The sequence below is a fragment of the Vicia villosa genome, linkage group LG7 (genome assembly GCF_029867415.1).
Source record: "Vicia villosa cultivar HV-30 ecotype Madison, WI linkage group LG7, Vvil1.0, whole genome shotgun sequence".
Taxonomy (NCBI): domain Eukaryota; kingdom Viridiplantae; phylum Streptophyta; class Magnoliopsida; order Fabales; family Fabaceae; genus Vicia; species Vicia villosa.
The window spans coordinates 71,477,023-71,490,385 of NC_081186.1; the positions used below are offsets into that span (position 1 = coordinate 71,477,023).

The 13,363-nt window shown below is 32.4% G+C and overlaps 1 protein-coding gene and 1 long non-coding RNA gene across 2 annotated transcripts; one reads left to right on the plus strand and one right to left on the minus strand.

The window, feature by feature from the left end:
* Positions 1-2,751: 2,751 nt before the first annotated feature.
* On the minus strand, positions 2,752-13,036 carry LOC131620758 (clathrin heavy chain 1-like). The gene is made up of 19 exons (XM_058891917.1): positions 12,901-13,036; positions 11,598-11,714; positions 11,324-11,470; positions 11,164-11,247; positions 10,926-11,060; positions 10,780-10,842; positions 10,593-10,697; positions 10,400-10,475; positions 6,938-6,974; positions 6,577-6,829; positions 6,353-6,489; positions 6,001-6,279; positions 4,905-5,907; positions 4,327-4,812; positions 4,031-4,201; positions 3,761-3,946; positions 3,531-3,653; positions 3,344-3,451; positions 2,752-3,276 (listed from the first exon to the last, which is right to left on the minus strand). The coding sequence occupies exons 1-19, from the start codon at positions 12,913-12,915 to the stop codon at positions 3,034-3,036; spliced, it is 3,768 nt and encodes a 1,255-aa protein (XP_058747900.1). The 5' UTR covers positions 12,916-13,036; the 3' UTR covers positions 2,752-3,033.
* On the plus strand, positions 7,224-9,564 carry LOC131620759 (uncharacterized). Its single transcript, XR_009289274.1, has 4 exons — positions 7,224-7,299; positions 7,568-7,777; positions 9,018-9,086; positions 9,308-9,564. It is a non-coding gene; the product is annotated as an uncharacterized LOC131620759 (long non-coding RNA).
* Positions 13,037-13,363: the final 327 nt, after the last annotated feature.

The following is a 13,363-nucleotide window of genomic DNA, read 5'->3' on the forward strand; positions in this document are numbered from 1 at the left end:
TGAATTGAACTACCAAAATTTTTAGAAGTGGACTAAAAATCTGGTATAATTTTGTTTTTTTTTTCAAAATTTTTGAGAAATTGCCATCTATACCAAAAGTTTTAAAAATTCGATAAATCATGTCAGATTTTTTAATTCGATAAAACAAACATTCTAGAATTTAAATGTCTGGTAAAAGTACAAACTTTGACTTAAATTTGTAAGATGTTTATTAGTTTTTTAAAACAAACTATCAAAATGTTTTAATCAAATTTTGGAAAGGGAATTTTTTTTTCGAAAAAATTAATTTGAGATGGAGTAAATAACAACAAGAGTATTGCAAAATGTGGGGTGCCAGGTTAAATGGATAGGGTGTCAGATTGAATTCTCCAAAATTATTTTAAAAAGTTTTTACATCATACTCATACAATTATGCTTTTATTCCAATATATTTTAAATGGTTCAATTTTATCTTTTTGTTGTTTAGTTTTATCCTCACAAAATTTCAAATATAAAATTTATTTTCCAAAAAACTTAGAGCTTTGTTTTTCATTAATAAAATAATAGTTTTAATTTCTTTGAGGTTGTGCTAATAAGATTGCCCACGTGGCTACTTTTTTTTTTTTTTTTTTTTTGAGTTGATGTTGAGCATCAAAGTTCAATTCAAATGTTTAGTTATTTTTAATTTAGGATGGATACAAATTGTTAAGTTAGTGAAATTATTTCCTTCTAATTCTCCCCAAAGCCTTTTTAAAATTCAAAAAATTCTTCATATTTTAAAACCTATAGCTTATTAGTATCCAAACACCCTAAGGACATGTTTGTTTCAGCTTTAAAAAAATGATTTTTTTTTTTTGTATTTTTGAAAATAGATTTTTCAAAACTATTTTTCAAAATATTATAAGTTTTTTTATATTCGTTTTTTCTAAAATGAAACACTAATTTTGACATCCTATAACATAAATATACATTATTGAAGACCAAAACTTAGTCAAAATCGCAATTTTTAAAAAAATTGCATTTCAAAAATGATTTTTATGAAATCTATTTGAAATAAGTGATTTTTTGAAATTTTAATATCCAAATTTTTTTCCCATAAATAGATGAATTACCTAAAATCACATTTTAAAAATAGCTATTCAAATAAAATTTTCATTTAAAGCTTTTATAAAAAGCTTTTTTAAAAATTCTTTTCACAAAATTATATAACACTATAAAAATTATTTTTAAAAAAAGCCAAAACAAACGGATCCTATATCATTCAGTAACTTCCTTCTTTTCCCCACATGCAGTTCAATTTTTTTTATAAAAAACCTCAATTTTGAAATCCACAAAAATTCATTGAATTGTCTCATTTTTCGGCAAATGGTATTTGAATTCATCATAATTTTTAAGTTTTCATCTTTTAAATAAGATATTAGTACATATTTTCTCAATTCTAAGTACTATTTATTCATATTTCTTTTCGTATCTATTATAGAAACCTCCATAAGTGTTATCTCGGATATTAGTCCGCCCATGACATCTTTTGCCATAGGGTTTTTATAGAGAGTAAAATTATATTATTTAAGTTTATTTAGTATTTATATTAATATTTTTATGTATTGTTAATTAGTGGGCTCTTATTAATATTTGGGTCTTTAATTTATTATTCATTAGAGGTACTATTTATGGAAAATTATACCCCGTACCCCTACATTTATCCCAATACCCCTACAATTTTAAAAAAATCCCAATTTTGTCCTTATTAAATTTTTAACTTTTCTTTTTTATTTTTTTTTTCAATTTTACTGAACCGGATATCCCAGGGATGGGTGTTCAGGTTCTTTTTTTTTTTCAATTTTACTGAACCGGATATCCCAGGGGTGGGTGTTCCGGTTCCTTTTTTTTTCAATTTTATTGAACCGGAATAAATGTTCTGTTTCTGTTGTTTTCTAATCTGTTTGTAGGGAAAATATGATAAACACACGCCGCTGTGGCTTATGGAGCCGCCGTTGGCAGTCATCCATTTAAAATTACATATGGCGGTAGTCAAAAAATCGTCTACGCTGCCATCTAGCAACACTGGTTTGAAAAGGATTCAAAGTAACTTGTTCAATTTTTTCTGTTTTTGTATTGTATTGGAATTGGGAATGTTTGTGAAATAAGAACCGGAACACCCAATTCTGGGATATCCGGTTCAATAAAATTGAAAAAAAAGGAACCGGAACACCCACCCCTGAGATATCCAGTTCAGTAAAATTGAAAAAAAAAAGAACCGGAACACCCATCCCTGGGATATCCGGTTCAGTAAAATTGAAAAAAAAAATAAAAAAGAAAAGTTAAAAATTTAATAAGGACAAAATTGGAATTTTTTTAAAATTGTAGGGGTATTGGGATAAATGTAAGGGTACGGGGTATAATTTTCCTATTTATGTAGTCTCTTTGAGACATTGAAGGATATCAAAAAAATCAATGAAGTTTATTTTCTTATTTAGTTTTTATTGTCTTTTATTTTACAGTTTTTTCTTAGTTTGTTAGGGTTCTAAATTAGCATCCTAATAGTTTTACTCCGTAGCTTGGTGTGCATCTGTATGCGCATCACCTTTAATGTTACTTGCCTTCTAAGCAAGTTTGGTAGGGATAAAAAGAGATTTATTTCTTCTCTTTTCTTGCCTCAGTGGCTTTGTGCTCTTTTGTGCATGATAGTTATCCTTTATTAATATTGTACAAAAACTTAGATATAGAAATTGAACATACAATTCTATAGTCCTTAAAAGGTTCTTTCTTTGCAAGAAACTTCATTACGAATTTGATGTATCATATTAAACTGAATGAAATAGATGAAAAGCAAAACTCACCGAAAGAAACAGAAAATTTATAAGGTAATAACAAGACATTATAAAAGAAAGATTTTAGATGGCAGTTTTTCTCTCCCATTGCAGATCCAACTCTCTGCAAAGGTTGTGGAGGGTGAAGCATCTACCTACATATATGCATTTCCTTTAAGAAGGTGAAGGCTGGTAAGACTGTGGAGACTAGAGATTGACATAGAGAGTTATTTCCATATACCTGTTAAACAAGGCATTGGTATGCAACCTTGTAATCTCTGTGGAGGATGTACTGTTGAGCGGAACAATCTGAATGGCAGCGGTGAAGAATGCGTTTGCAGCCCAGGGAAGGATCAATGACGTAATGCTGAACGGAACGATCTGAATGACCACGGTGAAAAGTTTTCGATACATAATGTTTGATGGTCTGGAGGAACAGTCTGAACTTGGTTCCAATTCGGACAAAAATTCTTGATGCCGGTGGAATCTGGGGGAAGAAATTTCATAAATTAGAGTTCTGTTATGAAAAGGAATACAAAAACCAGAAAAAGTACCTGTTTGGCAATAATGTTATTCCTCTCCTTTTCTTTAACTTTCTCATTTTCTGCTTCAATTTTGTCCTTTATAAGCTCATCCACCTTACTCGTATACTCCCGAATAGACTAGGGCGAAAATGAAAATATGATTATTAACAAAAGGAAAAAAGTCTGTCCATAAAAATAAGCGTAATAAAAAGTATACCTGTAAGAGATAAGGGAAGCAAAAATCAATCATATTGTTCCTCCAAGCCAGCTCTAGTGCAACATCTGGCCGTATTAGATCATAACATACGATGAGGCAAGATGCGAAACACTCCTTCTTCCCCTGAAACAAAAGATTGAGAGCAATCGTGAGGTGTAGAAAGAATGGATATAATTCATAATGAAAGGTCACACTGCAGAATGTGAAAAGAGTCATAATAAAATGCAGACCTGTTCAATAAAATAAACAAGCAAATCCTCTGAGAGTTTCCGGTCACCAGAATGAGAGCAAGTTTCGATACAGTCTTTGTAAAGTTTGTCTTTCTTTGACAAATCAAGGGACTGTTCCCATCTACCACCTTTCTTGTAAATATAAGAAGCAATGCGTCTCATCTCGAGAAGTTCATGCTTCTCTATCTGCTCATATGTATTGTTGAAGCCAATCAGTTGTCATTCAAAACTTTCAAGTTTGCCAAAATAAGTAAGTTAAAGGAAATCCACCTTCTGTGCAAGACCTATATGATTGAAGTTGTCATACAGATCTATTGATTCACGAAGTCTATCGTAGTCCTCCTCCTCAACGTAAATTTCATTCAAAGCTTCATTAACGGAAAACACATTGCTGCTTTGAACTGCAACCATGTACGGCTTTATCAATCGGATGTTGCCCACCTAAAAATCAGAAAATTCGAGCAACAAGTATAACTATCCAACTAATCATTTATAACTAATTATTTACGTCATCAAATAAGATTAAAATTACAGATATTAGGCAATTGAGTACGCGAAATATTGACCTTCCGCGCCATATCTACAACACGAGTATGGTTCACATGACGGGCAAGCACATTAAGAAGATCATTTATAATATCAGGATGCTCTGCCAAGTAGAATTGAACAGCCTCATAATATAGTTCTACACGGGAAACCTTAACTATAATATCTTTGAATTGCATGTGGTCCCATGCTTCTGGAGAGTGATTCATTACAGTGGTTGCAGCATAGTTAAAATTATCATATAGTGTATATAGGTATGTAAGTTCCTTCCAGTGCCGCTTTTCATCACAGACCCGAATAAGCTTGGGAATATTGAGCCGAGTTGAGAACGACTTAATGTGCTTCAATAATTCTGCAGGACGATATCTTGCATAAAGAACTCCCAACTCAGTAAAGATACTCTGATTGACACTCTCCAGTCCTAACCCTATCTCCATTAGAGAGATGAGTTGATTGAAGTGTCCATTGTTCTGATAATACTTACTAAGCTCTTCAAGATCGTCCACCTACATAAAAATGAAGAGTGATTAGCCGTAAAAACCGAAACTGACAAACTAATCATTCTATAAATAAAAATATAAGCTAGAAATGGTGCCACCTGAACAAGAACATTGACACCACAAATCTGAGCTAAGGAGGACTCCCCAGCATCAATGCAGGCAAAACAAACTTCCTTCCATGTTTTCAAACTGTTTGCTTTCCTAGCAGCATCAACAGCATCTTGGAATAGTTGAAGCTTCGCCAATGTCACTGCTAACTTAGCCCAGTCAGAAGTAAAAGCAAATAAAATTTTTGCAGCCTCATAGAGCGCCTCAGCATACAAGCGGTCTCCAACATTTGGCAAATTAGAAACATTTGGCATCGATATAAACTCCTCAATTTCTCCAAGCCGCCCAATCTTTGCGTAAGCATATATGAGCTCACTGTCCACCTCAGGCTCTTTGGTCTTCTCCCTAACCATGAGAAGGTACTTTACTAGATCATGGTATACATTTGCACCTTCAGCAGCCTTTATGACCTCTAAGAAGTGAGTGGCATCACCTACACGGATGAACAACTCAATTGCATCACCTACTAAGCCTTTTCTTAGTTTTGCCTTAGCCACTTGGCTCCATACACAATCTTCTTCAACACGGGACGCAAACTCCATAGCTCGATCAATGGTCTGAAGGTTATCTAGCAGGACATTAACAGCTTGAACATTCAGATTAAATTTCTTGAAAATGGCAAAAGCCTCTTCATATAAGTTTGCTTCCACTGCCACCTTCCCGACAGCAGAGCCATCAAAGTTGTCCAGCCTATTTATGTAACCCATGACTCTTTTAGGATCTGCTTTTATTGCAGCAATGATCAATAAACCATTCAGATTGAAGTTTCCAATAAACGAAGAATTTTGTAGCACAATCTTGTCGAGAAGCTCAATCACCTCATGCGTAAGATTGGCATTCATAAAAGCTTTCACTGCAGCCGAAACTTGGTCAGGACTCTTGCATTTAGGCAAAGCAGTGGACACCACTTGATCAATCAACTTCCTTCTAAACACATTCTCGGGATTTAGAACCTTTTTCCAGAGGCCTCCATTCATCCGTTCCACAACATAGCTGACACAAATATCATCATAATATAACACAAGTGTCCCAGACTAGCATTTAGAAATACAATGACACAATCTTAATATAGAACTGTATGCATACCTGGCTTGGAGATTGAACAGAGAATTTTCATTGGTAACATTAACAAGCTCATAATCACATTTCCCCCTTCGGTAAGCAACAACAGCAAGTGCAGGGTCGCTTTTCTCACAATATTTACCAATAACATAAGAATCATAATATAGGTTGGTTGTGAGAAAATGTTCAGGATTGTTATTGTTGTCAATGATGATTTTACCAAGAGCATTATGCACATCTACATTTCGGCTCCCATCGCTCACGAGACGCTCCAATAACCGAGTAAGAAAACGAAGACGATTCCTGCACATAGAAAGTAAAATGAGAAAATAATATTGTAATGTAGAGATGCAGGGCAGAGAGAAAACTAGCATACCTCTTCACACATTTTTCAACCAATTGCTCAACTGGAAATTGAGAGCCAACTGAAAGTAAAAGACCTTCAATGAAATCTTCAGGGCATCCTTCGTCGAACAACTTCCCTACAACTAGAGGAGCATTTCGAGGATTGACCTACAAGTAAGAAATATAATGTTAGAAACTCATGTTATAGATTAGCATAGAAAGATTCAAAAATAAATATAATCACACAAAAATCACCTTTTGAACATATTCTTCAACAGAACGAAGCATGTTTTTAGTATAGAGATAATGTATGAGTTGACTAACAAAACCAAATCGGTTACACACATTCATCAATGGCTGTGCATTTGGAAGTTCGGTCTTCATTAGAAAGTTTTTTATCTTCTCAGCATCATAATAGCTTGATTCCCGAGTCACACGCTCTACCTCCTTAATATGTCCAGTTTTAACAGCTGCTTCAATGTACTTGAAGTGAATATCAGGATCCTTGCTAGAACACAGACTCAAAAGCCTAAATTAGTAAAGTAATAACTACTGACAAAAAGGAGAAATAGTATGTTTAGAGATTCAACTGTATTCGTTCTGCATTTCGAAATACCTATAGCTCAAATATGCACCCAAGAAAAAGTATAGTCCTTCATAGTAGGGGTGTTCAAAAATTTGGTTAACTGAACCAAATATCTTATCTGAATTGAACTGAACCATAAAAAACTTAAACCATTTAAATGGTTAATGAATTGAATTGTTTATTTTAACCAATTCAATTAATCTAATTGAATTTAAAAACCAATTTAAACTGTTATAAATTGTTTCCACAATTTTATCAAAAATGTAATTAATATTATTTAACAAATTCAATAAATTTAACAAATCTAATAAACATTTTAATTACAACAACATTTTCAATTTTTTACACGTTGTTCTTCCCCAAAATGTGAAATGGGAACCCTAAAATCTCAAGTTTCTCTCTAACTCACACTATTCATGTTATTCATTTTCGTTGGATTTCGATTTCACCTTCATGTTATTCATTTTCGTTGGATTTCGATTTCAATTGATTTCATTTCACCTTCACGTTATTGATTTCAATTGATTTCGATTTTCGTTGGATTTCGATTTTCGATTTCACCTTCACGTTATTCATTTTCACTCACTTTCAATGTAACCTTCATATTCGATTTTCGTTTATGATTCATTTTCTGATTTGAGTGCATTTTGGATTTTGCAGTGGCAAGGGATTCAAGCTTTTCTAAGAGGTTCTTTGGTGGTGGTTTCTACGCCGACGAGTGACTTTGATTGCAGAGGCTGCGGCGGTTGCTATAGTAGCTAGAGGACTGAGATTACTCTACTCTCAATTTCGATTTCAACGATTTCACCCGATTTCACCTTCTCTACTCCGATCTTCTTCGTTCAAACTCTTCTCTCGACTCTTTTTGAGGTAAACTGCTATCTATGCTCTCAATTTCACTTTGAATTGAAATAATCAATGTTAGAGTCTTGTGATAGTGAGGATGATAGTGGTCACAGGTCTTAGTTGATTTAGTGTATTGTCTTTAGGTTAACGCGAAACTGAATTGAAAGGAAAATCAAAATTCTATTGATTGAGAGATAGAGTTTTACATTGTGTTCTGTTATGATGCCATCATCAGCTAATTCTCTTATGGCAGTTACAGCTAGCTAAGCATTTTGTTAGGACAATTACAACAGCTGACACTAATTCTAGCACATGCCTAAATTACAAGCTAGTTATGTAAACTATAAACTGACTTATCTAACACTCCTAGATACCTAAATGTGAAAATATGCCAGTCCAAGGTATATCCCATTGTAAATGTAAAGGGTACACAAGTGATTCTCTTTCATTACCCTAGATATTATATTTCGAAAAGAATAAATGATTAAAATTAACATTGTCAACTTTTAATGATAACTGTCTGTAGTTTTTGTAATTATAAATCTGATGTCAATATAGAAGGACAAGGAACATTGATAATCTCTTTTTTTATGGGTGAACAACTTAGATGCTGCCCTTGAAATACTAAAAGCTCTTTTCTATAACTATTCTTGAGTTTTTCTTAGGACTTCATTCAAGTTGTTTTAGAAACCATGCCCTGTTTATCCAATTTACCAATAAAGGTTAAAATTAATCTTTAGGTGCCTATACTATTTGGGGAAATTAAGTCCTTTATTTTGAATGCTTGTAATGGCTTTTGTATGATTGAAATGGCTTTTGTATGATTGTATTCGAATTTCTTGTTTTTGTATGTATAGATGTAGGGCCGAATTTTAGTAGGAAATTGGTTAGTGACAGGTTTGAAAAGTTAGTATTATGCTAATTGTTAGGTGAGACATGATGGTGTTTACAACATGTTAATAGGGCTGCTATGGTTAGGAAGATGGCTTGGATATTTACAAGTCAGGGTGGGAATGGTTTGAAACTGGACTAGCTGTTAGTGTGGTTATGCAAGTTTACATGGTTGATTTGAGGGTTTTTGCTTGTTGAATCAATTACTGTTAGTTTGGTTATAGGAAATTAATGCAAGGCTATTTTTTCTGAATTTACTGCAGGGACTGATTCTGATGTTTTTATGTGGACATGATATGTTTGAATCGATATGAATATGTGCAGGGTTTGATGAGGCTGAATGCTTTTTCTCTTTTTCTTTCTTTTTGTACAGGCTGCCCTTGGTTTTCTTGTATACTGGACTATCTTCTGCACGCTAGCACTCAATGGTTGGAATTAAATAGTATGTCATTAGATACGTTTCATCATACGACTTTATTGACTGTTTGCTCCTTACGACATACCTGATCTAATAGATTAATGCTTTGGTTCTTATTTTATTTCAAACCTAACAAAAATCACCAAATACTGGACTATCTAATAGATTAATGCTTTGGTTCTTATTTTATTTTACGACAGACCTGATCTAATAGATTAATGCTTTGGTTTGCATGACTTATGCAGGTTTGTAGGTGAAATAGTTTGGTAGCATGAAGTTAAGTTTAACAAGGCCAAAATGGAGAAAACTTGGAGATTGCTTGGACATGAAGACAAAGTTTTTGGTCCACTTGTGGAATAGGTCTAGGAAGGTTTAGGATAATGATTTTCAGTAAGTCAAAGATCTGGAGTTAACTGTTCTTTTTTGTGTAATTTTTGCAATTTCTTCATGTTCTTGTGATGGCTTTGCTTTGAATGATGTTTCACTTTAGCTGTTTAGCATATATGACTCAACATTATGCCATTTATAATTTAGTTTAGATAAAAGTTCAAGTGAATATACTTGTACAATTTAATTGGGCTGCATTTTGAGATATATACATATATATATATATATATATATATATATATATATATATATATATATATATATATATATATATATATATATATATATATATATATATATATATATATATATATATATATATATATAGTATTCATGTTAACTGATTAATTAGTTCTAATTCAACAATAGCATATCATTATTTGTTTTTTATAGTTAATTGTTGTTTAAGAAATAATAATTTTAATCAAATTAAGAGTTAAAAATTTTTAATCACTTAATTTTTTTTTAAATTTGTTAAGCAAATTAAATTTTTTTAAAAAAATTTATTTAAACCAAAAAAATATATCCTGTTTTTAATCACTTAATTTTTTTTTTAAAATTTGTTAAGCAAATCAAAGTTTTTAAAAAAAAAATTGCTATTTAAACCAATAAATAAAAAAACTGCCATAATAACCAAATTTTTAATAAAAAAATTCAGGTTTGTATCCAATTTTATTAAAATAACCACAAAAAACTGGTTTTATAATATATAATAAAAGCAGTTTGAAATTTGGTTAAAAGACAATCCAATTCTTTCAAAAAAATTGGTTTTAAATTGGTTATATAAATTAAACTGGTTTAAAATTCTGAACCGGTTCTAAACTGGTTCTAAACTGAATTGTAATTGAATTAACAGATTATCCATTTTTTGTTAAAGCAGTTTTTAAAAACTGCACTGAACCACTAATATGGTTCGGTTCAGTTCAGTTCATGAACCACGAACACCCCTACTTCATAGGACTTGAATTTCTCAAAGACTTCGATGCAGGCATCAACACCCAAATTTTTAGAATATTCCTCAGCAATCTGCGAAATATGTTATGTACTATAAAGATTATTATATACAGAAACTACAAAAACACGGAAGAAAATTAATTGAAACAGAAGTCATACTGAAAAAACATAGGAGCCCTAATACAGTACCTGCACAACTATTTGAAGATTTCCCTTAAGGTTGACAAGTAAAAGATGTTCCATACACTCCAATGCCTGTTCTCGGGGAAGGGTTCTAAAGAACTTAACAAGAGCCTGAAAATCATTTTATAATAAGAAGATAATATATATAAAAAAACAAAATAGATCCAATCACTCTAGCACTTGAAATCCAAACCTTTGGTTTCATAGCATTTGTATTCACAATGACGCGTTTGATATCATGCAACTCAGTATAATGCTGCACAAGAGACAGACAAGAAGCTTCAATTAATTACTCTGACAAAAAATCACAGCCAGTCGTTGGAATGAAAAGAAAGGAACCTCAAGAGCCCTGATGAAAAGGCCGGCCTTTTCACAAAGCTTAGCAATACGTGGACGATCGTAATGACTAAACGTGCCTTTAGCCAATATAGCATCAGCAACTTCTGGAAAGGTCTTAAGATTGATTTCCAGCACCTAAAAGTCATATAAAGAGAATTTACATAAAATCAGAAAAAAAAATGTATGTATCACACCATCAAGTTCGTAGATAAAGATTAAAGCAAAGAAATAACGGAACCTTTGTTTGAAGATGTCCATGTTCAGATAGGTCTGACTTCAGCATATCCAACAAAAAGGCAGTTACCTCGCGGATCATATTCCTCTACAAAGTAACAGAAGAAACATAAGAACAAAAACAATGGTTTGATAAGAAAAATGAAGAGTAAAACTAAGTAAACCTGAAGAAACAGATCCGTTATTGTGTTGCAGTCAACAGGGCAACCCCCCTCCATTCGCAGCATTATCAGAGCAAAATCTAGAGCACCCTGAGCATCTGTTCGCAATATTGTTTTCAAAAGGAATAAGTAATCAAGAGTGTATCCAACCTGCAGCAAATAAAAGGAGAAAATACATCAACATTTGCCGCAAAAACAATTATAATAGAACTATGTAACAAAACGAAAGTGTAAAATTCATTTCATAGTAAAGCCTAATAACCAAGTGTTCCATTACCTGCTTTGAGTATGTCAAAATATTTTCAAACTCCTTCCTCTCAGCAAAAGCTGCAATAACTTCTGGTGTGGCACTTGCGTTACTATATATTTTCAATGCTAGGTCTTTATCCACTCTCTGCAGTACATGTATGTCTCATAAGATTGTAAAGGAAGAGGAAAGAAATATATAACAATTTGAGCATGGTTCTTAAATCCAGATTCAAATAGTGAATTGGATCTTATTATAAATTGTAATATACAAGATTAATAAACATATAGCACTTTCTTGAGAAAAAAAACTAGTGACATACACAAAAAGCATAAGTTGATTTATCATATAGAAACTTCAAGATATTGCAAGATTTAACAACAACCAAGTTTATCCCACTAAATGGAGTCGGCTACATGTTTGTTTGCTTTGACGTTGGACATACCAAATACGCACGTCTGGACCAAAGCTCCGAATTGGAGCTTCTTAAAATTCACGTTAGAAATGCATTGGAACGCAAGATTGTCATAGAAAACTCAGATCCAAACGCTCACTACATGGCTCAAACTACACCATAATATTCTATCAAAAATAATGTTTCTCACCAATTCATTGGTTTTCAAATCTTTCTTAATAGTTACTCTTATAGTTTTTTTAGATTTGTCTCTACTCTCCATCATCTATTCTTCCTTGTTACAATCTATTTCCTTACTAATATAATTTGCATCACTCCTACTCTACTATACATTCATGACAATGCTTAACACTCAATAGTTAATAATTAATTACATGGTATCGACATTTCAGATTGAAGACGTGTCTATCTAGTGTCTGACGTGTTTGACCGTTGTGTCAGACACAAAAACAAATACTAATGATTACATTCTTTCACTTTCATTTTGTTAAGTTATTACCTATGAAGCACAGACACCCAGACACGACAGATACTGATATTTTAGAAAAAAGAATATTAAACATAATCTTAAGTGTCAGTGTTTGTCCGACATGAACAAGTTTTTTTTTCAGAGCTGTCAGTGCTACATAGGTTATTACCGGTGGAAATACTAATGTCAAATGTCACTATCATAGTATCTTTGCTTCATAGATTAATAACGAGGATTTTGTAAAATTATTACACTATTGTTTATTTATGATTTTTTCAAGCTATATAAAAAAAAACTATAATTGACATCAATATGAACAATTGGAGTAATAAGCACAACTAACAATTGAATGAAAACAGTTAACATGAGCACGTTAATTATAACAGAAACAAGGGTTTGATAACGGGATTGAGAAATAAAGGTTAGTCTCAAAAATGGAAAACACTAACCACTGAGTCCGCCATGACGATCAAAACAGATTTTCAGAGAGTGAGAAATTTGGAAGCAGTGTGAGTGAGTGAGTGAGTGGAAGTGGGATGAAAAGATAGAGAAAATTGTTTTGGTATAAGTCTCAAAATGATAACTTGTGTAGGAAGTCTTAAAAAAAAAATTATATATTTTTTTAGTTTCTTGGCTTTGTTTGGATTGATGGAACCTGATGGAGCGGAGCGGAATGAGATAGAATAAAATGATGTTTTATTGTTTGGATAATTTAAAATCAGATGGAGCGGAGCGGAATGAAGTGGTATGGATTTCATTCTATTCCATCACTTACCACCATTTTTCTTCCCTTCCGATTTGGGCAGAATGAACAACTTACCTTGTTCCCTCATAAAATTTCCAAACAATAGAATGGTATCCAAACATAGCTTAAGTGTCTTCTAAAGAATGTTTCATTATATAGTCGGAACA